The 24,436-nt window shown below is 44.4% G+C and overlaps 1 protein-coding gene across 1 annotated transcript; it reads left to right on the top strand.

Moving 5' to 3' along the window:
• The first annotated feature begins 154 nt into the window (after window positions 1-154).
• slc43a1a (solute carrier family 43 member 1a) lies at window positions 155-20,229 on the top strand. Its single transcript, XM_036550871.1, has 15 exons — window positions 155-447; window positions 5,875-6,032; window positions 8,063-8,246; window positions 10,615-10,670; window positions 11,085-11,161; window positions 14,550-14,642; window positions 15,181-15,314; window positions 16,568-16,719; window positions 17,011-17,157; window positions 17,754-17,789; window positions 18,075-18,210; window positions 18,368-18,497; window positions 19,104-19,177; window positions 19,781-19,904; window positions 19,995-20,229. The coding sequence occupies exons 2-15, from the start codon at window positions 5,879-5,881 to the stop codon at window positions 20,187-20,189; spliced, it is 1,692 nt and encodes a 563-aa protein (XP_036406764.1). The 5' UTR covers window positions 155-447; window positions 5,875-5,878; the 3' UTR covers window positions 20,190-20,229.
• The last annotated feature ends 4,207 nt before the right edge of the window (window positions 20,230-24,436 follow it).

Genomic DNA, 24,436 nt, shown 5'->3' with positions numbered 1-24,436 from the left:
TATCAGTTTAAATGCGGAAAACGAGCAGCAGGGAGAGCTGTCGCGCCGGCAATGTACGTTTCTGTTGCACAAGTCAGCGGCGCGTTTGAGATGGAGGGAGAGGTGTATATGGGGGGTGGGGTGGTGTGTGTTCAAAATTAGAAGAGAGGGAAGGGGGAAGAGAAAGAGGGTGAATGAGAGGGAGGGAGAGAGAGAGAGAGAATACATGAAAGGAGTTTACTGTTACACTGGCATGCTAGCTTTATTAGCTGATGTAGAGAAACACCCGTCCCAGTGGAGAAAGTTTTGAGAGCCCGAAGAACATTTGCCCCGCAGAAAAAGAAGAGCGCAAGAACCACGGGAGAATATATACGTGTTAAACAGGATTAAGGCATTTTTGAACCTAGATAAAGTAGTAGTAAAAATAGTCCAACTGAGTGCGAATAAATCGCGAAGATAATAAGAGATGTAAGTTTTCTTTTTGTTGCCTTTAATATATGTCTTTAATGAAAAGGGGAATGTAAGCGCTTACGGAATGTCATACAGTTCCGTTGGAGGAAAGAATTGCAAGTTGCAAACGTCACACACGTGGCATTAAGAAGTGTTTGACTGAAACCAGGCAGCTAACTCGCTAGCTTGGCAGCTAACATTGGAAAAAAATTAAATGATTGCCTAAGGTTTCAGATACTCATGCTTCGTTGTCTTTGATTTCAGTAAGTATGGGGAAGTACTATATTAGATTTCCCGTTGAGTATAGTAGATTGAGTTGTAGTGGGGATAGATATATTGTTGATAAATGTAGCTGCCTACCACGTGGGAAAGAAGTGGAAGTTTTCGTTAGCGCTTATAGGCCAAATAGACTGTACCGTAAAGCATATTAAATAAGAGATCTCATTGTGTCCATTACCTGCTTCTGGTTCGTAATGGTGTTACCCGGGAGAGCAGTGGATTCAACAGATTATGAACACGATTCAATGATAGGGAGATACAATTCAGAGGAACATGTATTAGTGGGACAATTTCCTCTGTGATATTTATAGCTCGCCAGCAAGTAAAATGTGTTTCTGAGTGTGTATGTAGCCCTTTTCTGTATAAACTGCATTTAAAGGTATGCCTAGATATTTTAATCTGGGTAATGGAATGTCTTGTATGTCACGTGTGGACCTTTTTGTCGAGCTGGTTTCTTATGTTCCATTGAAAAGCACAGTGAAGATTAAAACTGGAAACGGCTAACTACTTAAGCACTTAAGTACTACTCAGGTTTAGGTATGATGGAGCAAAAATGAATACGTGGTGTTCTGTCCACAGGAATATGCTTGTCTTAGACTTGCATGTGTATCAGCTTTAGGCATATGTTGTGAAAAGCCAACAGAATAGGGTTTTGTTTCATCTTCTTGTGCGTCCCTTCATTTCTTTGAAGTTTAGAATAAATTGAAAAACCACACCTTTCAAATTCTAATTTGGAATTCTGTACCATCACAATTATACAATACAATTCTAGAGTTAATTCTAGATTCCAATTCTAATTCAAAGTTAATAACAAATCCGCATGGTGAAAAACCTGTGTTTGTAGTGCAGTGAGGAGTAGAAATCCAGCCGCCCCCAACAGTAGGTGTTCAGTGTGTTGATCTTCCCACACCTTGTCTGCCTTCTGTTTTCTTTCTGACATTGTGTAGGAGCGGTTGTCAAGGTCAGTACCAGAGTGGAGAAGGGAAGCCAGTCTTCCTACTGCAACTAACCAACATTAACATGAAATGGCAGCATAATAAAGGCAGCCAATGACTGTGAATTACCATGCGTACTATTTAAATGAAAAAAACATGTACGTTAATTGAGAACGATAAAATTCACAAGACCAACACCAACGGGAAAAATATGAAGACTCTTAGTATCAGTATTTGGCTGTATTGTCATTCTTTTTACCGTTACTGATATTACAAGTTGTAGTAGCTGTTGTACATTACACTTGTTATAGTAACTAAGTAGTAGCTGTGGAAATAAGTTGTGCCTTCTGCCTCATTCCTTCTCCCACACCTCACAGTTTACCCACACGCGTTTACAGCCAGCTGTTACTCTGTGCACTTTCTGTCTGAGCAGCGTCTGTGTAATGTGTGTAAAATGATGATGTGTCTTTTGCCCTTATAGTTCAGTCTGCTGTGAACGGCCTTTTCATATTGTAGAGGTCATGTAGATTCATTATTTTTTTAACTCTTCACTTTTTCACTCTTCATTCCTCACTCTCTCACTCCTCACTCCCTCACTCTCTGACTTTCTTTTACTTCCTATAATTAAGTGTAATCCACGGCTCTCTCTCTTTCCCACACGCACGCATGCACGCACGCGCTCACACACACACACACACACACACACACACACTCAGACTGAGAATGATAAAACCAGAAACATGGCAAGGAACGTGGGATGAGAGATGGGAAGTAAGGAGAGAAATAAATGCATCTTTGTGTAGAAATCGATACAGGTTTTTGTATTTTAAAACACAGTGATGTGTTCTTTGCTGGGTAGAATGGATGGCTGTACACCAGGTGTTCTGACTTCTGAACAGCATCATTTCCATCAAGGCAGGCAGAGCAGCATCAGCAGAATCTAATTTTCCACATCACAGCCTTTGCTCATAAAGATGAGAAAAATAGTAACGGCAAACAAAAAACACTCTCGTAACTCTTGTGCAGTTTGTGGAAGCTCACTTGTGAAAGTGTTCTCTTCTGTAGGATGTCCTATGTGAACTTTTAAATGCTGGAATGCCAGTATTTAAACTCAGTGAAAACATGTGTCATGCTCAACAAATAGAAAAAAAATTGGCAGTTGTCATAGAGGCAGTATTATAATAATGTTATAACAAATTTGGTGTTGTCCTTGATCATGGATCATTATGCAGTATGTAAGAATTAAGGTAAATTAGATATTTTTTCTTTCGCTTGGAATCTCTGCAAATGAAATTAAATGAAATGAAACAATAAAGTGCACAAAATATACAACTTGTAAAAAAGTAGCACGGTTGTCCACCAACAGGAGAAAGCAGGTGGTGGTCGATAACAACAACAATAATAATAATAATAATAAAAACATTACTTAGATTTGTGCCAGTGAGAATGAAGTGCTCATTTCTACTTGGGTGTTAGGTACAAAAAATTCAGGTTAAGCCACACCACTGAGCCCAAAGACATGTGCTGAACCATGTCTAATGGCATTACACACACACTTGTGCTGCAGCCCCTTTACAAAGCCTTGAATAGATATCCTGTTGACTCCTTTTAAACTCGGCCCCTCTTCCCCCCCTAACTCCAGTCAAGTGAGAGGGCGCTTTTAAACAGACACATGTTAAACTCACTTGGCGCTTATTTTTTTCCTTCTTCCAGGTCTCATCTGAATGTATTGAGTTTACGGTTTTATTATTCATTTGCTGAGCACATTATCTTGTTGAGAACCTGAGACCTGTACAGCTCTCGTCTTTTTCACATGCCACCCACTTGACAGTTGGATATTTGATTATCACGTTCAGCATTCATACTTTGCTCAGAGGCAGAATGACTACCCTACCTAGGTATGACACCTTCCAGTTAACAAGCCCGAGCGCTGAAGCCATTTAAGGGCAGGTGCCTCTGCTCAAGGGTATAACATTGAGCAAGGATTCAAAACGTTGTGGTTAGAACCCCAGTTTCCGAGTTGTCTGACACATGCTGCAGCCCTGAAAATTATATTATTTTTATACAAGTATGAGTGATGTGAAGGAATTAGGGGGACCTGTATTACCCAGGTGTTTCTGACCTCAGCTGGAATGGCAGAACCTCCCAGTATGCGCCCATGTGATGTTGTCACATGTTTAGATTTGTTCCCTAGAAAATAAAAGGCTGAAGGGGAGGTGTTTGTACTGGGTTACATTACGTTACATTACATTACATAACATTAATTTAGCAGGCGGTCTTATCCAGAGTGACTTCCAGCACAACAGAACATACGCACATCCATTCAAGTTAAATGAGCAACAGTGTCAGACCAGGACAACAACACTCCCAGATCGGAGAGTGTGAGCATAATTCTATTCAAGCCCTACCCTAACTTAACTTGTGCAACCTGACTAGACAAGGGAAGCCAGGTATACTACCATACATCAGTAACTAGATCACAGAATCCAAAATGCATCACAGTACTACGTGTGTAATAAACGTCAAGTACTACAAGTCGCAGGTGTTAGGGAGCAGGGATTGAGGTGGAACCGAGATGCAGTCTGAAGAGGTGAGTCTGTATACACTACTCACGTCTCTCTGTCAGTAGCTACCACAGAAAAGCACAGGTATGTTATGCATATTTGCACATCTGATTAAATTAATGATTAACATCTGTGTTTTTTTTTTTTTTTTGGGGGGGGGGTGATATTTAATTCATTCAATATTGTAAGGTTATTTGCAGAAGGCAGTAGGCACTGAGAATTGGTCATTCTCTTGCCCCCAGTGTTAGGCACCCCCTGTGGAGTTAGACATTAACTGCCACTGCTGCTAAAATAGTCTTTCAGTGTAATGAGAGTCTAAACCATATCGCTAGCTGAGCAGACCTCCAGGGAGAAGTGAATGATCAACTTCTCTTATTGCACAGAGTCAACGCAATCCGCAGATGCAAACAATGGCAAATAAAAATGTCATATCTGAAGACTGAAGCGAGAAATTATGTTCTTTAGAGTAGATGTACACAAAGGGTTATGAATCCAACTGCGAGAATGATGTTTGTGTCAGTTTCTGTCCCTTATACAATGGTAGGCACTGTTACAGCCAGACTCCTGCGGTGACTAAAGGTGACTACAGGCAGTCACAGGGCAGTTGACAGGATAAATACTCCGCACATAAAAGTACAACAACATACCCGTAACAGCCCTGAAAACTTGAATCAAACAGTTTTATTGTTTAGGATGAACTTTATTTTTAGGATGTATCCCTTACTATACTGCACTTTTCACTTTCACTTTTTTATGATGAAGTGCACTTCTGACTCAGTCCCTTGCAGGTCTTAGTTAGAGGTCACCCTGCCCTTCCTGGTGGTGGTTTCCCTGTGCTTTGGGTGCCTGTGTCAATTAATGTCATCATGTCTGTTTTGTAACGGCTTTCCTTGTTACTTTTCCAAGTGGTGTCTCACAAATAAATAATACAGAGAATTTGCTTAGGACTTTTGTGTTAGTGTCCATAATTTTTCATGCAGAATTATAATGTGTTTATTGTAATTTTCTGCTTTGGCACAGTGGTCTACTGAAGTGACATGGTTTTACAAGGAATGACAACAGTGAGACTCTGAGCAAGCCTGTGGTGTAGAGGAGGTGCTTCCTGTGTCGGGTTCTGGGTTTGGTGGCACTGCTTCCTTGGAGAAATCAGAATTTTGTTGTTGTTTTTGGTATGTTAGTAAGTTAATATTGTGTATTGGCTAAACCGTGCCCTCCACGAGCTGTTTCACATTCTTTTTGCAGAAGTGTTCACACAGGGTTTCTGTGGGGTGTGTGTCCCAGGTTTTCCACTTTAATCAGATGCCATGTTTTGCCATGCATTTAGTTTGATGAGGGACAGATTAAGATGTTTTATCCATTCTGTCTTTAGGAGCGTGAGGTCTTTGTAATATAAACTTCTCGCAATTTGCCTTTGTTTTCATTAACCACCAAACTGAACTCATCTTGAGCTTAATTTCAGCATTTTGATAGTACTTGCAGAGTCCCATAGCTTTACTACCTGTTGTGAATCTGTATTAGTATTCAATCTTTTGGACTACATCAATTGCTTAGTGCCAGGGCCCAGTTATGACGATATTTCTCCATTAGAGGAACAGTGACTGTTTTTGACAGTTTCCCCTTTTCTCTCTCTCTCTCCCTTCGTCCCTCCCTCCTTCTCTCGCTGCCAGTGTGATGGCGCCCACCGTGTCCCAGGCCCTCAGGCGGCGCTGGTGGATGGCCGGCTCGGCGGTGGTGGAGAACCTGCTCTTCTCCGCGGTGCTCCTGGGCTGGGGCTCCCTCCTCATCATGCTGAAGCACGAGGGCTTCTACTCACACCTGTGCTCAGGTACGCCGCCCGGCGACGCCGTTTGGCGCACAGCCCGAGAGGTCCAGCTGAGCATCTGACCCAAACCTGAACTCTCATACCTTTCTCTCTGGGACCTGGGCTGTGTTCCACAGGCAGAATATTTCAGGGGGAAAATGTACAAAATGCGCTGTTCTTTGGGAGGAACTCAAGCATGACAGTGCTCCGTTCTGTCAAGGTCCTGTTAGACGTACCTGTATAATATGCATAAGGATAAAGCAACACAAAGCTGGTGACGAGAGGTTGAGTCAGTCTATGTTAACAAACCGATGTAATTTGGCACATTGGGAAATATTTGTCTTTCTGCAAGCTGCCAAGTAACCTGTTTGCTTTCAGTATTAACAGGGCCTTATGCTGTGGTGCTTGCATGTAAGTTTGGTTGAATGAATCAAATTAGGTTCAGTTTTCATCCTGGAGAATGAAGAATGTATTTTATATGCAAATGTATTTTCATATGATAAAACGAACAGGAAAAGCATATAAGATTGCAACAAGCTGGAAAACTACCAAGAATTATGGATACTTGCCAGGGAGAGTATTTAGAGTAATCCCTCACCAATCGTGAGGGATTGCTGTTTGTTTGTTGTTTGTTGACATACATTTTTAAAGCTTGGAATTGAGCTGTTTCGGTATCCCCTGCCTTTGATTTATTAGTTGTGAAATTGGAGGCCAAACTTGGCACGGATCATCTTCAGACCAGCCCTCAAAAAAGTTCTCTGACGCATTTTTGATTTTCAAAAACATTCATCCGTTACAGCCAAGTCAAATGCAAACGACGTGAGCTCGTGTCTCAGTTACACCCAGTCTTCGGTCAATTGACATAAAACTTGCTATCAGTGCTTACAGCCACGCTTTTAACGTGATCAGATCAAGTTGCCATGGCGACTCTGCCCTGGTACACCGCTTGCCCCCCTTATCGCTGCTTGCAGCTATATTTCTTAACTTTTTTGCCTAAATTCAGAAAAGCATGTGGATATCCCTATATCTGTGCATATTATGAGGATGATTTATGCCATAACCATGATATACGATTCTAGATTTCATAAAATAAAGTGACCTGTGCAGTTACTTAAGTACAGAAAAATAGATTGAGTTAATAACACAGTTCTCTAGCTTTGATGTAATACAACAGTACAAAAATGGTTTGTAATTACACATTGCTCATAATCTGTTGCACATACTAGCTGGTTATTCCACTTCATTAAGCTGTTGTGCGGACAGCCGGCTCCCTGCTAACTGGAAACTGTGTGGAATGTCCTTTTGCTTCCAAGTAAGCTGTGCTTGTGTCCTGCTGAGTCACGGTTAATGAATCTCACTAAATAGATTTTCTCGGCTCTGCAATCCGATTGGTGGGTTTGGCATCCCAGCCATGTCGTTATTGATCATAGCAGCACAGCTAGAACCTTCAGCCGTGTGTTATTGAAAATCCACTAATCGCTCAACATATTAATCTACAGTCAAAAACTGAGATACCAAATAATTGTGTCTGGCATTTGTGTAGCAGCTGAAGCTCCATATGAAAACTTGGGAAGAGGCTTTTTAGACAGTTCCTACCCAATCCACACTCGTCCCGTCCTCAAGTGTAGAAAAGCCCACTTACCACTTCCTTTTTGTGTCAGCTGTTCATGGCACCCCTCCTCCACCCCATCTCCCCCTTCTTTTCTATTCTTATATATGCTGTCCAATAGGGGGGTCAAAAAACCTTGGCCCACGTCGAGGTGCGACCCCTTCCTCGAACTCCAAACCAAAGAAATGCACCCCTATACCATTGTTAACAGCAACGCCTCTTATTATATTAAAATTCATACCTAGTGAATGTAAAACCGGTGTGGTCAAAAATGTTATTGACCCAAATGTTGATATCTTTCCGTCTTGTCAATAATTGTTTATAGCACAGCTCTGTGCTTCGTGAAAGGAGTGTACCGGCTCTATCGCTGTCCCTGGAACAGGACGGCATTGCCATCGCTCAATGCGTCGCTGACAGCATGCTCTCCTTCTCCTCGCTCTCGCAGAGAACTCGACAGGGGGTGGTAATGGCAGCGTGTGGCTGAGCGGGCATTGGCTCAGCTGCGTGGAGCAGGAGGAGATGCTGAACCTGGGCTTCACCATCGGCTCCTTCCTCCTCAGCGCCGCCACCTTACCCCTCGGAATTCTGATGGACAAGTACGGGCCCCGCCCACTCCGGCTGGTGGGCAGGTGAGACGCAAGGGCTTCTGGGTGTCACAACAAAAAAAAATTTGTCCTCAAAAGGTGATGTGGTTATTACCTCTGAATGAATTCCAGCCCCAGCGAATTGGACAGGTAGGTTACAACCCCGGTGGGGGGTGATGGCTGACATGATAAACCAGGTGTCTTGCTAAAGTTCAATGATGAGAACATGCCATTCAGGCTTTTCAGGCATGACATTTCTCTCACAGCTCGCGTAGCATCTGGCACTGTGTCAAGCCTGGTCTTGAGCAATCCAAGTGGCTCTGCACTCTGCTCTCCTACACATATCATGTTATGACAGCTCTTTGTTGGGAAAAAAAAAACATCCTGTATTATTTCACACAGAGGGCACTCCTGTTGACCCATTTTGATTGTCAAATGCCGTGTTGAGTCATTTTGTTTACGCCTCTGACCTGATTATTAAAGACATAACTGAGAGGGGCACTGAGGAGACAGGGGTCCTTGCTGTAAGTTAAGGAAAGACGGTGACATCCCTGGAAAGAGACAGAAGGTCTGAAAAGAGGAGTGTTTGAGAGCAGAGTTTAGAGGTTAAGTGGTGTTTCCGATCACAGCTGTCGCAGAACTGACAGCGGGAGGTAGCTCAGGAGGAGTCTTCGTTGGTGTGATGGATGGTAATTTGTGTGAGGAGAGCTGTTGGGGAAAGGTGGTGGAGTGACAGAGAAATGAGGAGTGGCTACATTCCTTCAGGGGGCGTTTGGAGGGAGGCTTTTGTCTCGTCTTGTTGAGTTTTCTCATTAGCGACTGTGCGGGGAGCCACTGGTTGAGTGTGTAAATGGCGACAGGAACGGCGTCGGTATGTGTGTACGTGTGTGTGTGCTCTTGCTTTCCGTGAATAGGTGTGGTTTGGTGGTGTGTCTGTGAGCGTACGCTGGAGATGTGTGAGTGCTCCTGGCAGAAGTATAACTCATTTACTTTAAAGTTTGCTTAGCAGGGAAAACTGCCGGGAGTCCCACTTGGGAATCCAGCCATCAACCATTGGGTGCAGCACACTGCAGCCCTGTGTGAATATGTGTCTGCTTGCATGTGTATATGTGTGTGTGTACTGTAGGTGTAGTAGTAGTGAATGTATAAATGTTTGTGTATTTTTACTTCAAGCTTTACAAAACTGCATGGAGATGTAGACTTGTCAAATTGTGACTGCAGGCACCCAGGGAGAAGATAATCTCTGTTGTATTTGGTGGTTGTGCTATAAGCACATTACTGTATATCAGTGAGAGGAGTTCAACCTGTTCATGTTGATTAAAGATTTAAACAACTGTTTCACTGTAGGAATAAGGGAGTATGTGTGCAAATATTTGCATAATTGTTTTCCCACGTTCAACTGAAGCAGAATTTTAGCAGAAATAATTATGAATGTTGGGGTACAGAGTAGCATACTGTAAGGAGTAGGACTTTTAACCAATAGGTTGCTGGTTCGATTCCCTGCTGGGGTACTGTGGCTGTAGCCTTGGGCAAGGTACTTAACCCGCAATTGCCTCAGTAAATATCCAGCTGTATAGATGGATAACACATGCATGCATGCTGTTAAGATTAACCTTAAAGCTACTATGTATAAATGCAGTAGTGAAGATTAATGAGGAATATTGAGTTTGAGACTAATACATTCATTTCAACTTAGAAAAACACAGTCAACAAAACTTACTACCACAGAATGGAGAGGTCGCTGTACACAAATGGTGCACAGGTGGTCTTACTGAGGAATCCCCTTGAACGACTCTAATTTTACCCTTACATAATCCAGACATCAAAGGAAAACCCTAAAACATCAAAGGGGTAAATGGACTGGGGCCTGTGGGAACCATGTCGCAGATGGCAAAGCGCTGTCACAACAATACAGTAATTAAACAACAGCAGTAAATACACAGTCTTCCTGTGTTACCTCGTAAGTGCAAAAACACCACACCGCTCACCAAATGACAAAGGGCACAGTTGGGCACTGCGGAGCGTGGAAAGCTGGTTCCCACAGCTAACATGACTGTGCTGTGAGATGACTGGACTCAGTGATTTTGTCAAGAGGTGAGCGCAGTCTTGAGTGTAGCTGCCGTCTGTGGTCTGCCTGCCAGCGGCTATACGAGGACAATTTGTGTGTGTGTGTGTGTGTGTGTGTGTGTGTGTGTGTGTGTGTGTGTGTGTGGGGGGGGCTGCAAGGCAACTGAGACAACAGCACTGTATCTTTATTGCATCCTGCTGACCTCCTGCAGACTCAGTGTAAAACACTTGCTTTGCTTTGGGGCATTAGGCAGGAAATGTGATTCTGTAAACCACCTTACAATATACGCGACCTGTGTGTCCTACCAAATCGTAAAATCAGCATACGTGTCTCTCTGTCTTACAGTGCGTGTTTCGCCTCTTCCTGCGCCATGATGGCCATTTCTGCATATAACCCTGCAGGTGAGTCTGGCCAACACAGTCTTGGCATCATCACTGTGCTCTCTGTGAGAGGACATCAATATGATGTCTGGTGGCCAAAGGAGCTGTTGCAGATGTTTGGACTGGTGTTTTTCAGGGGTGATTAAAACATTGAATTGCATGTGCGGTACAGTTATACGTGGGGTTTTGAAATCACAGGGTGTAGACTGTGAGTGATTGTACATGAAAGAAAATATCATCACCTTAAGGATTGAATAATAAGGGTTGAACATCAAGGATTGAATAAGCATTGAATATAACAAACCCAGTTTTTACTGTACTGAGTAAAACTTCCTCGGTACAGTGTTATTGTATTGTAGTGCCTGGTCACAGTTAAGTGTTGAGTGTGACGCATATTACCCTGTGTTAATGGGACACCACTCTCCCTCTCTCCAGTTCTGTCCGCGCTCATCTTCCTCGCTCTGTCCTTCAACGGCTTTGGAGGGATCTGCATGACCTTCACGTCACTCACGGTGAGAAAAAAAGAGACCCGCAGGCAGGCAAGCGGCAGAATGAGATCAGCAGAGTACAGGAAACTGAACTGAGGGTGCTCAGACCGATGGGCCAGCAGGGAAGGCCAGACGGAATGGAACACAGCCAGTGTTCCAGCACATGCACACGCAGAACTGTCGGATTTGCAGGGTCCCAGTCAGACCACATGCAGAGTAGCAGTTATTTACAACAGGTGACTCACACTGGAATGCACGCGCTTCAGTCCACTGGAGGCTCAGCGAGCATGTTATCTACATGGTGGGGTGCTTTAACCCTCTTACTTCTGTTGAAAAGCAGCTTGCAAGGGGAAGTGTACTCTATGTAGTGATATTTACCCTGAAGTGTTAACCGCAGTTACTCTTTGAAAGCTGAAGTACACTTTAAGCAGTGTAGCTGTTTCTCTACATTGTTGTCGCTTTTTGGAACACGTGTCTTGGAGTCACTTGGCAAACCACCCATGAAGTCTATGCAGCCTTGTATTCTTGACATTTCTGTTCTCATGCTTCTTCTGTACGTCACATCACAGTACGCTCACTGCGGTTTCCTCATTCCTCTCCAGTTTGATAAGCTGTGACTACTGACTCCTTCTAGGTTTTCTGTATTTCCTGGAATCCTACATACCAGCAGCAGGATATTAAAATTGTTGGTGTCATCCTACGTGGTTATTCCGTGCCACGCCAAAACCCTCGATGAATATAACAAGAGAGAAACATTCCAGGCGCTTTTGTCCGTGCGTTCGCTCTGTGAATACAGTATCGGTGCGTTTTTGTTTGCACGGCTGAGCGTGGCATGCTTTAGGTGGCATGCGTGTGTGTTTTTTGGACCCGAACAGGTGTGTGTTTGTGTGTGTTTACATCATGGAATGAACATCACGAGTATTTTGGCCTCACAGACTCCTGAGCTGCACATGACGTTCCGCTTCCAGGATTGAAATTAAAGGTCTCAAACCTCGACCAATCGCAGCCCTCTCCTGCCCGCACGCCTTTCCCTCAGCTCCACCCTCCCACCTCTAACCAAGAGAAGGGCACATGCTTTTCAAAGTCTCATTCTCTCTCTCTCTCTCTCTCTCTCTCTCTCTCTCTCTCTCTCTCTCTCTCTCTCTCTCTCTCTCTCTCTCTCTCTCCCTCTCTCTCTCTCTCTCTCTCTCTCTCTCTCTCTGTCTCCATTTGCCGGTCTTTGTCTTAAATGTCCTTCAGTAACCCCCGCCATACTTCTGGGTGCTGAACTGTTAACCTTGTCTGTCTTTTCCTCTCTGTTGCCCCATGCATTGTGTTTTCTGTGTTGCCACACCGCTGGCCAGGGTTGTGTGTGCGGACGGAGGATGCAGATGGTGAAAGGTGAAAGGTGAAAGGTTAAGGGCAGTCGTGAGGTGCACGACCTGCGGGCGGTTAGGTGACCGGCGTGTCTCAGCTGTTCGATTGCTTCCTTGCCTCTGGGTTTTCACCTCGTGTTTCCGCCCCCATCGTACTTTCACCCTCCATCTGTCCGTCTGCCTCTCTCTCTCCCTCGATCCGTTTCCATCTGTCTGACGGTCCTGCGTTGTCAAGAGTGTATGTGATTAAGCAAAAAAGAGTGCCATGATAGGCTGGCATCATAACAGAATATCCCGTCTCAAATTCCCACCCTCCCTCGTGCTCCCCCATTTCCACGTTGGACAAAGCAGACGTTTCCTTCCATATATATTAAAAACAAACTCCTCCTCCCCCCCTTGTCCTGGACATGAACAGAAGTGTCCTTCTTCCTCGTGACCCCCCCCCCCCCCCCCCCCAGCTGTGACATAATGATCCTGTCCTGTCCTCTCTGAAGGGAGAGGGCATAAATACCAGCCTCTCTGTTTCTCTCTGGCTGCCGCCCCATCTCAGCCCCTATGCCCTAATTCAATTGGATTCTGAGGAACTCTTGTTTGCTTGACCAAAATTCTGCTGGGTCCTGGCCTGGTGGCACACACGCACTCACGCGCACACACGCACACAGCACATTCTCTGCCATTACCATCCCCAGTATTCCACAGTTAGCATAAATGGCTAATTCCCCTGACTCTCACTGCCCCCAGGATGCAAGCCCTTATATGCTCTCTCTCTCAGTCACCCCCCCCCCCCCCCCCCTTCCTGTTATGGGGGGGAGAGAGGTGTTGTGTGTGGTTGCTATGGAGGACTGAGAGGTCAGATTTGTGGCATGGTGCGGGGTGGTGACTGTCTGAGGGAGGGGGCAGGAGGAATGTTTCCCCGGGGGGGGGGGGGGGGGGGGGGTTACTGTTAAGAGCTGCTTACAGCGGGTGTGTTTTGCTTGCCTCACCCACAGCAACAGGGTGTTCCTGTTACTCTGCCCCACATCACACTGCCAGCACGACCCACTTCGAACACAGAAAACAGGAACAGAACTGGTCCGTGCAGAAAGGGGGGTGGGGGGGGGGAGTGCACCCACGGTCAGAGAATGAGACAGGGAGTGAAAGGGAAGGAGAGAGTGAGTGTCTGTGAAATACCCACACATGAGTTAGGGTTTCCTGTTGTATACTCAGGAGAGAGTGTGGGAGTGAAGTCTGGACGGGACCTCCCCGCGGCAGAGGGTCCGTTACCTCCACTGACTCTGGCTCCAGCATTACAGCATGTGTGTTTGGTTTTGTGGTTTTGTGCTTTTATGCAAGAGACTGGTGACTAATTTGAGGGATGTTTTCTGAAAAAAAAAAAAAAAACATGCCCGACTTGCTCTGCAGAAAGTGTATTGTGTGTATACAGAAAATGTCTTTGATCAGTCATCACTGTGTTGTCTGCAGAACCTGAGAGTGTGGTGAGGATGGTTTGCATTGCTGTGCTGTCGGACCATTGAAATCTGTTAACGTGCACTTGTACGTGGTCCCGCCCTTCCTTTGCAAAAACGCCAATCAATCAACTCCGTCTGACAGTTTTGTTGTCAGTAATGGAGGGGTTAATTATAGTGGGTGCATTGGTTTTTTTTTTCTTTTGCATTCAGTAGCTCAGAGAGATGGTGTCAGCAACAGCTTTGCTTCTGGCACAAGCAGAGGTAGTTCCTTACACTAAACGGCGATTGGTCAGGCTGGAAAGTTTTGTGTAGTGAAATTCTATGCCACAATGATGCAAGCTTGCCTGTGCCTTGCCTGTGATCATCTCCCTAAATGACATCAGTGTTGTGTGCTGCCCCCTGCTGGCCATGAGATGTCACTGCGTCCCCATGTTAAGAGCAGCCCTGCTTCTGAGCTGGGGTTTTTCAAAGTGGGAAAGTTCGCTGCCGGCTTTCCTTGACGCCGTTTCCCCTTGTGCTGTTTTCGCCCTCTCTGGTGCTGTGCACTGCGCTGGATTTGCCTGGTCTCTCTTTTCACTGAATCCATCTTTGTCTATTTTCTCCCCCCAGTTGCCTAATATGTTCGGCAGCCTCAGCTCCACCATTATGTCCCTCATGATCGGGTCCTACGCCTCCTCCGCGGTCACTTTCCCTGCAGTGAAGGTACGGCCTCTCTGATGCCGGTTACACAGATACACTGACACTAATACGTGGGAACACTCTCGTCATGCACCATGTACATTGATATGGCCAGTACATTCATAATGACACACAAGTAAGAAAAGAAGCAATTGTAACCTTTGTTCTTGAAAAATATCTGTACTATTAAATTGCTTATTACAGAATGACAGTAAAGATGTCTTCTGATGAGGGCTGGTGGCAGTGGGCCATTAATAATAATAATAATCCATTGTAATAATTTTGTCATTATAGTGGATCTGTAGCTAATTTCGTATCCTGGAGGATTGTGATGGATGATGCTTTTTAAGTTGGTGGAACAATATTGATAATACAGACAGTAATAGACAGTCATAATTACATTACATACTGGTGCTACCTTTTTCTGCTTGCTCAGATGTGGTGATGCTGTTGACTGTTTTATCAGCTTTAGTTCTGTCAATGCTGTGTGAGAGCTCCAACCCTCTCTCCCTCTCTCTGTCTCTCTCGCTGCCTCCCCTCCTCATCGGCCCCCCTGCCTCAGCTGATATACGATGCGGGCGTGTCCTTCCGGGTGATCATGTGGGTGTGGGGTTTGCTGGCCTGCCTCGTCTTCCTCAACTGCTTCCTCAACTGGCCTGTGGAGGCTTTTCCAACCCCTGACGAGATCAGCTACATGTCAGTATGCCAGTGGTACATGCTACATAGCCCGTAGCACCGCATCATATAACCATAACATAGATCAGCTACACATTAGCATATTAGTGGTACATGCTACGCAATATATAGCTCGTCCTTACATCACAAAAAATATAAACTAGATTAGCCGCATGTGGGTATGCTACTGGTACTTGCTTTCCACCATACACATCATATAACTGTAATATAGATCAGCTACTCATTAGTATTTCAATAGTGCATGTTACCCGATTGTTCTGACGTCACAAAACTCTACTGTTGTTGTGCTAGTAGGATACTGTTGGTGCATAGAGACCATGATATTGATCAGCTGAACATTATTTTGGATCAGATACGCGTCAGTATACCGGCGTTACATTTTGGCCATAGTACAGATCATCCTTACATTATTTAACCGTATTATAGATTAGCTGTACATTAATATACAAGTTGTACATTTTCACTACAATATCGATCAGCTGCTCAAGAGTTTAACCAGTGGTACATGCTGATTGCAAAACAGCAGTGAATCGCAAATCAGTATTACATTGCAGTTGCTTAGGAAATGTTCTTGTCCAGAGAAAATTAAATCTCTTAGCGTTTTTATACATCTGGACATTTCCCAAGGTGATTCAGATCAAGCATCTTGCCCAGGGGTATAACACCGTCCCACTGCGGAAATGAACCAGCAACCTTTGGGCTGCAAGCCCTGCTCCTCACCACTATACTACACTGATACCCTCATAGCTACATTGGTACATGCTGACAGTCATGTAAATCAGCTGAGCTAAAGGATTAAAGACCATCTAGCCGTAAGTGTGGCAGTGGGATATAGTAATACAGATCAGTGTAGGTCAGTTATAGGTCAGTAAACCACTGCAGCATGCTGACTGTATTTATAGCTCAGCTATGTGTAACACCAGCAGAGCTGTACATCATGGCGTTACAGATGGACTAAATATTCAGCACACAGAGCTCTCTCTCCCTTGGTCAAATTCTGTCTTTTAAGGTGATGTTTTTTGCTAGAGTGGTAGTTTATAGCAACAATAATTGAATTAAGGTTGAGGGGCTTATAAGCTAACAGTAAGAATAAGTACACTGTACATATGACAACATTTGTGATCGCAGTGAGAGTGTGAATTATACAGTAAAAATCAACGTGAAACACAAAAAAGGAATTGATGGATTTTGCTTTTATGATAAAGTATGGTGACACTCCCTCTCACAAACATGCACTTTCTGTCCTCTGTCAGGAAGAAGATGAGGACGGGGGACCTGGCCCTCGATCACAAGGTGTCGGGGGACACCTTCCAGAATCACGTGACCTCAGTGGGCCAGCGCCTGAGCCAGGCGCTCGGGGATGCGGACCACTCCTCCGAGCATCTCCCCAAGGCCGCCCCGCCCGGTGAGTCCTGGCCCAATACGGAGCTCGATGTCACACACGTGCATTTGGACTCTAAAGTTAATCTTAAGTTGTCTAAAGTTGATATATTGTGTTCAAGAAAGTCAAGCCCAAAGAATCACTGACAGTGCTGTCCTGCTGTTACCTAACACATTTACAACACCCAGTCAGTTCTCATTGACAGCATTCTGACTCCCTCCCTCCCTGTCTCTCTCTCTCTCTCTCTTTCTCGTCTGCCTCTCTTGCTTTCTCTCTCTTTCCCTCTCTTCCTCTGTTCCTCTCTCTCTCTCTCAGGCTCGGTTCCCTTCCGCAGGTCTGTCTGCTCTCCCATCTTCCTGTGGAGTCTAATCACCATGGGGATGACTCAGCTGCGGCTCATCTTCTTCATGGGAGCCATGAACAAGATGGTGGAGTTCCTGGTTACCCACGGCGACCCCAATCGTGAGTCCCGCCTGTCGCTGCTCCCTGTGGCTGCCTGTCAGACGAACGCCCCCCCCCCCCCCCCCAGACAAATGCCCAAACGGACCGCCTGGCCGGAAGACTGAAATGTAGTTCAGTCTCAAAAAGGAACTGTCATGTAAAGTATTAGTGGATGTAACCCAAAATAATGAGAGTCCTAATGGAATTCCTTACAGTTATATATGGTGAGATACTTTGTGAGCAATTCGCTCTTGGGGGTGGGGGGGGTTGAAAAAAACACCAGAAACACTCAAACATTATGAGGAAACCAAAAGTAAAACTTACAGGGTGAATCTACTTCAGTTTTGGCGGGTAATAGATTTGGGCCAGTTTTAAAAGAAATTAAGCTTGTACACTTGACTGTCAGACAACTGAATGAATAGCTGCTTGGTTAGCTTGCTGGCAGGCCGACTGGTTGGCTAGCTGGCTAGTTAGCTGGCTTTCTAGCTGGTTGGTTAGCTGACTGGCTGAATGATTGTTGTCTGCCGCAGTGATGGACAGTACCACTGCTTTATTGACTTTGCTGACAGCGTGCTGGTGCCCAGTCATATTCAGTCTTTTCCTTCTCTTTGATTCAGCCCCAGAGCATCTGAAGAGAGAGGCCGAGGAGAAAGGTGAGACTCCTGTTTGTCTTGTATCCCTTCCAGCTGGAGCACAGCCCGTGTCACCGTAACACAATTCCTCAGTTCGATCAGCATCTCTCTCTCTCTCTCTCTCTCTCTCTCTCTCTTTGCATTTGCCGGTTGCTATTTTTAGTGTGTAAAGTTTGAGGATGGATTGCGTCACTGTGTCGATGTGGCAGACGTTTTTTTTTTTTTTTTTTCGCTCCGTGGTGTTTGCGGTGGGCGGTACTGTGGTGACACGGTGGCAGTGCGTTCTGACTGTGTGTTCTGTGACAGTGGGATTCTACTCCACCGTCTTTGGCACCCTGCAGCTGCTCTGTTTGGTCACCTGTCCCCTGATTGGCTACATCATGGACTGGAAAATGAAGGAGTGTGAGGTGGAGAAGGGCCCGCTGACGGAGGGAGAGAAGAGGTGAGAGGGAGAGGAGAGCCGGAGTGAGAGGAACGGACGGCGTGATTAATGTTAGGAGGTGGTGTGTTAACTTCACATCACAACGCTTTTGTGTGCAGAGTGGCCCCGGAATGTTGATGTCATGTTTTCCGCCATTCGTCCCAAAACACACATACAGACCCCCTGCCTCCCCAAAGAGAGATGGAAAAATCCAGAAAATCACCAATGCCATGAGGGCCTTCACGTTTACCAACCTGCTGCTGGTTATCTTCGGGATCATCTCCCTGATAGACAACTTACCTGTACAGGTGAGAAGTGCACACGCATTGTGGAGCTACATCCAGGTGGGCAGCTCCGAGCCCTGCTAATAAGTAGAGAGATACACAATTTAATATGTGCTGAAACCAAAAGCTTCATTTAGTATAAGCAGTGCTAAAAACTCATCACACTCAATGTAAGTACAGCTAACATCTTCATCTAATTAGTGCTAAAAACTACAGCACATACTCAGTCTAGGTGGTGCTCAGAACTACAGAACATACACTATATAAACAGTACCAATAAGTTCTGAACACACACAATCTAAGTAGTGCCCAGTAACTACAAAAACCCACACAATGTAAGCAGTGGCTATAACTACAGAATGCACACAGCCCAAGCAGTTGTGGTAAGGACATGACACATGATTCAGGTAGTGCTAATAAATCTAGGTCATAAGCTTCAAGCGGTAATGAATTTCATTGCTTTGTTGAGGTACAACGTAAAGATATGCATCAAGCGATACACACAAGAAACCTGCTTTTCACACTCAGTGAAATGTAACCTTGCACGTTGCTGTTATCGTCACCGGTGGCAGTGAGTGTGATTGTAGGAGTGGTTGCCCATTCAGTGCCCTGTGTCCTCGTGTTGTTTAGCTGGTCACCTTCACTCTCCACACCGTGGTGCGCGGATTCATCCACTCCTGCTGTGGAGGCCTGTATGCTGCTGTGTAAGTACTGTGCTTTTCACCTCACTCATAATAGGCCATCTTAGTGTAATAGTGTAAAAGCCCTTTACCTGCTTTATTTTACTTCCCTAACTTAGTCTAGGTAGTGAAGTTTAATCAGCTTCTCCTTCTCTCTCTCTCTTTCTCTCATTTCTTTCTTCCTGCTCCTCCATTTTCTTTTTATCTTGACTCTCTCTCCCTCTCCCTTTCTCTCTCTCCCTCCCCCTTTCTCTCTCTCTCTCTGTCTCTCTTCCCCCACTCTCTTTCTCTCTCTCCCTCTCCCTGTCTCTCTCTCTTTCTCTCTCTCCCTCCCCCTTTCTCTCTCTCTCCCTGTCTCTCTTCCCCCCCTTTCTCTCTCTCCCTCTCCCTGTCCCTCTCCCTTTCTCTCTCTCCCTCCCCCTTTCTCTCTCTCTCTCTCTCTGTCTCTCTTCCCCCCCTTTCTCTCTCTCCCTCTCCCTTTCTCTCTCTCTCTCGCTCTTTCTCTCTCTCTCCCTGTCTCTCTCTCTCTCTCTCTCTCTCTCTCTCTCTGTCTCTCTTCCCCCACTCTCTTTCTCTCTCTCCCTGTCTCTCTCTCTCTCTCTCTCTCTCTCTCTCTCTCTCTCTCAGGTACCCCTCTAATCACTTCGGGACCCTGACGGGGCTCCAGTCCATGATCAGTGCTGTGTTCGCCCTTTTCCAGCAGCTGCTCTTCATTGCCATGGTGGGCCCATTAAAGGGAGACCCCTACTGGGTGAGAAGAACGGAGCGGACACTGACACTCTCACACTCACAGCGTCACCCTGTACGGCGTGGTGATTGACCTCTCCTCACATGTCAACAGATCAACCTGGGGCTGCTCATCTTCTCACTGGCTGGGTTCCTGTTGCCCGGATACCTGTTCTACCTCCGTAGAAACCTCGTCCGAGAGAAGGAGGAGAGAGAGAAGGAGGCCGTGGACCACTCGGGGCCCGAACGGGAGGCTCTGAACCAGTATGGCAAACACCATAGCAACGGCCATCTTTCTCAGGAAGCTTAACGTAACATAAAAAATATAAGCATTATGTGACTGAAAAAAATATTTTCATAGTAATAATAAATATAATAATAACAATGATAATGATAAAAAAAAATTTAATAATAATATTATTATTACTACTATTATTATTAATAATAATAATAATAATGATAATGATGTCATTGTTATTGTTTATTCCAATTTTCTGTCTAGCTCGAACCATTTATTTCAAACCAAAATCCCCAGAATTGACTTGACTTGATGCAGTATCTCATGTTAGCAATCTGTGTAATGTTGCTTTTTTGTAGTTTTTAGCATGCACAGTTAAGGTGTCGTTTTGTTGACTATTGTGGTATTTGCCTTCTTATTTATTCTCACACAACTCAGAGCCATCAAAACAGTATATAAACAGTCACTACTGAGCTCCTACATTTCATCAGTCTGTTGCTGACTTCATCTGCTACATCAGTGTTTGACCAAAAGTGAACACAGTTAATCTTTAACACAGTGGCAGTCTCCAGTGCTGAAGGGGTTGCCCGCACATGCTCACTTTGACCAAAATGGCTACCATTATTGCACACCCATCTCCTCGTTGTCATTGCCGTTTAATGTCACAATATTTCAGTCATCATCACGAGTATTTTGGCAACATGTCCTTTAAAAAAATAAGGCTGCTAAAATAAGTCTGAACAGCTGACTGAATTAAACAAGAGCTACCTCCCTGAGTATCATCTGAAATGGCCCACAAGTCTCTATCCGTTGGTCTTACCAGTCTATTTCCATGTGTCTGTCAGATGTTATTTGAGAGTACTGCTATTGTTAATGTCATGGCTTCAGCATCTGTTTGCCTAAAAATGATTCTTTGATTTCTGTCTGTCATAGAATTTGTCAAAAGTTTTTTTTGTGGTGTGTTGTGCAGACATGTACTGTACATGCTGTTTGTGTGTAAAAGATGTATTTAAAAAAGGGAACTTGTGTGTATAGGTTTTTAAAGAACTGTTCATTGCAGCCATGTTTGTAGTCCCGTGAGGGGCTAATTTCATGAGGTGCTGGACACCACAGCCAAAGAAAGCGTGAGCTTTGCTGTCTTCATGACATTGAAGTCCATGCCTTGAAGAGGTCAACTGAGGGTGGCAACTATTTTCCTCTCCCACCCCTCCCTTCAATCTGTAGGGTAATTCTGAAAGATTCATTTCATTTTTTAGTGACTTAGTCTGATTTTTGTTCACTTAAAATGACAGAAACATACAAAATACTGCAATATACTTTATTTGTTCATGCAATATATGGTGTTCTGCAAGTGTAATAATGAACAATAATGAACTTAGGAGGGACGGTTTAGGAAAGCAACAGTGCCACAGCATCAGTGCCTCAGGGGCGTCGGAGGGTACACAACAGTGATTATGCCTCTTACAGGAAGTGCCTTGATTTTCGCAGAGTGGAACTATAAGATGGATGGGATAAATTCCCAGGTAGACCACTATACCCTTGAGCAAGACACTTAACCTGAATTTCTTCAGTTACTTTCCAACTGTATTAAACAATAACGTGTAATATGTAAGCTAAGTTGCCATGATACAGATGTCTACCGAGGAAATTAACAGTAATGGTTGTTGTGGATACTACACTACATAGACACGAAAGGAACCAAAGAAATTTAAATTCTCGTTGCGGCTAGATAACCCGAATGAAGATGTAGCTTCTTTAAAAGCTGAACATCGTGCCTCAGGAACGTATTCAATCAGTAATGCATTTAGGTAGTGTGTACTGCAAGTGTTTCAGTAATTGTCCTAACTGCTTTGCCTCGCTGAGTTGCAGTTCTTTTGCTTTGCCTGACTGGGTGAATGGGGGCGCTGTTGTGCTGTAGATTGTCACACTGTTTCCACAAGCTTCAGTTTTAATCTGTTTTGTGTTGAACAGTGCATACCATTAGCCCTTAGCTCTTAACTTATTTTTTTAAAGAGGAGCTTTACTTAGCAGCAGCATTGCACCGCCTTGTACCTTTATTGAATGAAGTGCTCTTTGGTCACGCCTTATTGCCGTGACATGCTGTTGGAGAGAGGAAGTTCTCCCTCCCGGCGCCACCATCCCTTCCTTTACAACAGTGAACAGTGAAGTTCAAATGGGATTCAGGAAGAGAGATCATGGAAATCCAGTTATTTTGTAAATAGGCTTTGACTCTTATGCCACAACATTTGGTTTTAATGTTAATTTTGTGGGTTTTTTTTTTTTGTTGTTGGTTTTGTTTTCTTTGTGTATTTTCTGCAGTATCTCTGTGAAATGTGATGCCAGACTTTAAGGTATGGAAAATAAAGCCACAGGAATGTCAGAACGTGAAACGCCTTTGTGTAGTGTGTGTTTTTGGGTGTGCATTGCTGTTTTTGCTTGTCATTATTAGCACGTTTTTGTTGCATGGCAACATGGAAGGAAGAGTGGTCACAACGTGGGGTAAACTTGGCAGGAATCTGAGAGAAGGATCCAGACGCAGACCAGACCAGTGAAAAGTTTGCCTTTAATGACAGTTTGGAGCCAATCACTGAGGTCACAAAACAGTCCAAGGTATAAAGCCAAGAGGGTCAGAACATGCACAATAAATAAAAAACATGAGGCAAAATGAGGCAGGAAAAAGGCTGAAACGAAGAGTTCAGACACTTGGTGAGGATGTGGGTGGGTTTTGGTCTGATACATACTATCATTTCTCAGTTTTTCATTGCAGTAATCCTGGGTGGCTCTACCACAGTGGCCAGTCCAGCATTTTGAAGACAGGGCTTGAAGGTGTCCTGCTTGCACAAATGTCTACTCACTGGGATTTGGTTAGTCATCTTCCCTTGTCTGGGTTCTATGATGAATGGAGACTGAGCCATTATCAATGACTGTATGAACCAGTCAAAAGACTTTGTTCTTCACAGCAAAGAACATAAGTGTGCCCAATCTGTTAACAACAATCAATAAATGAATCAGTTCTTCCAACCTACAAACTGGGAAATATCTAAAAGTAAGCATATTAGTTAATGATTACAGAGTTGCAAATGAAGTTACCAGTAATGGTATAAAAGTTCTTTACGTAAGAATGTGAATAGTTTTAATATTTTGGGCTTCTGTTGATTAAATATTTGATCATTAACATTAATTTGGATCTAGTTAACATTTATTTGGATCTGGCCCTTGTCCAGCTGTGCTGTCTGTTCATAGCCTGATATTTGCCCGATAATTCACATGAGTAGCTCAAGGGCACCTCTGGTGGGTGCTGACACTTCTCTCCATAAAATATGAACAGAAAGAGCAAATATTTTTAAAACCCAACAGACCAATGCATGCAGAAACAGAAGGCGACCAGAGAGTAACTTTACATGTTCATGAGCCTCCTTCTGCTTCCTCTTTTCACATTCATGTCCCCTGTCACAGCGCCATCTACTGTTTCAATGTAATACACCAAAGAACCAGCCTCAGAACGCAGTCAACTGCAAAAGAAAAAAATGAGCTCCTGCTCTTCCTCTTCAGCCACACGCCTAAATTTAACATGCCTTTAATTAGGCAGGTGTGGCTCATTGACCAGTGCCTGGTTGTCTACAATTAAGTTACACAATGACAGTTACAAGCAACAATTAAACAACCTGTTTGGAATGAAGCAGATGGTATGAGATCTGTCAATGGAGAGTTTTGCTTTTTTGATAGGAGATGGTGTTTATGCCGTGTGAGATGTCAGACAAATTTGGTGATCATTGATTGCTGTTTTGGAACATTAAGCCACGTTGAGCCTTTTCCTTGTAACGGGCGTCAATGGAGAGGAAAACGGTTAACGTGAGATAACGACCATAATCCAGGGCCGGATTAACAGCGGGGGAAAACGGGGTTTAAGACCCAGGGCTCACAGGCTGGCAGGACCCTGGCTGACAATGGAAGTAACCCTACATCGCTTCGGTAGCCTATAAATTTGCAGCCCGGGGTAGATCTCCAACTTCCAGTTTCCAGATAGTTTAACTGAACCCATGCGTGTTGTTAAACAGCAATCACGTTTACCTTAACACACAGCTGCGCGTTAAATTCGTGATACTTCCGTTTTAAGTAGTACAGTAACAGTTCTAAAGCGTAGCTAAAATACTGACAGAGTAATTGCCCCGTTGTGTTTTCAACTCAGATTAAAAGTACAGGTCTCGATTCTGGCAAAAGGTTGTTGATGATGATTGAGCTCAACAGCCAATGAAATTTCACCCGTCCCTTCCGTGCTCCTGAAGCAACGTCTTGATTGGCTGGAATAGTGGAGAAAG

The sequence above is a fragment of the Megalops cyprinoides genome, chromosome 18 (assembly GCF_013368585.1).
Source record: "Megalops cyprinoides isolate fMegCyp1 chromosome 18, fMegCyp1.pri, whole genome shotgun sequence".
NCBI classification, from domain to species: Eukaryota; Metazoa; Chordata; class Actinopteri; order Elopiformes; family Megalopidae; genus Megalops; species Megalops cyprinoides.
The sequence above is the reverse complement of the archived record's forward strand: the minus strand, read 5'-3'. Positions and strand labels throughout refer to the sequence as shown.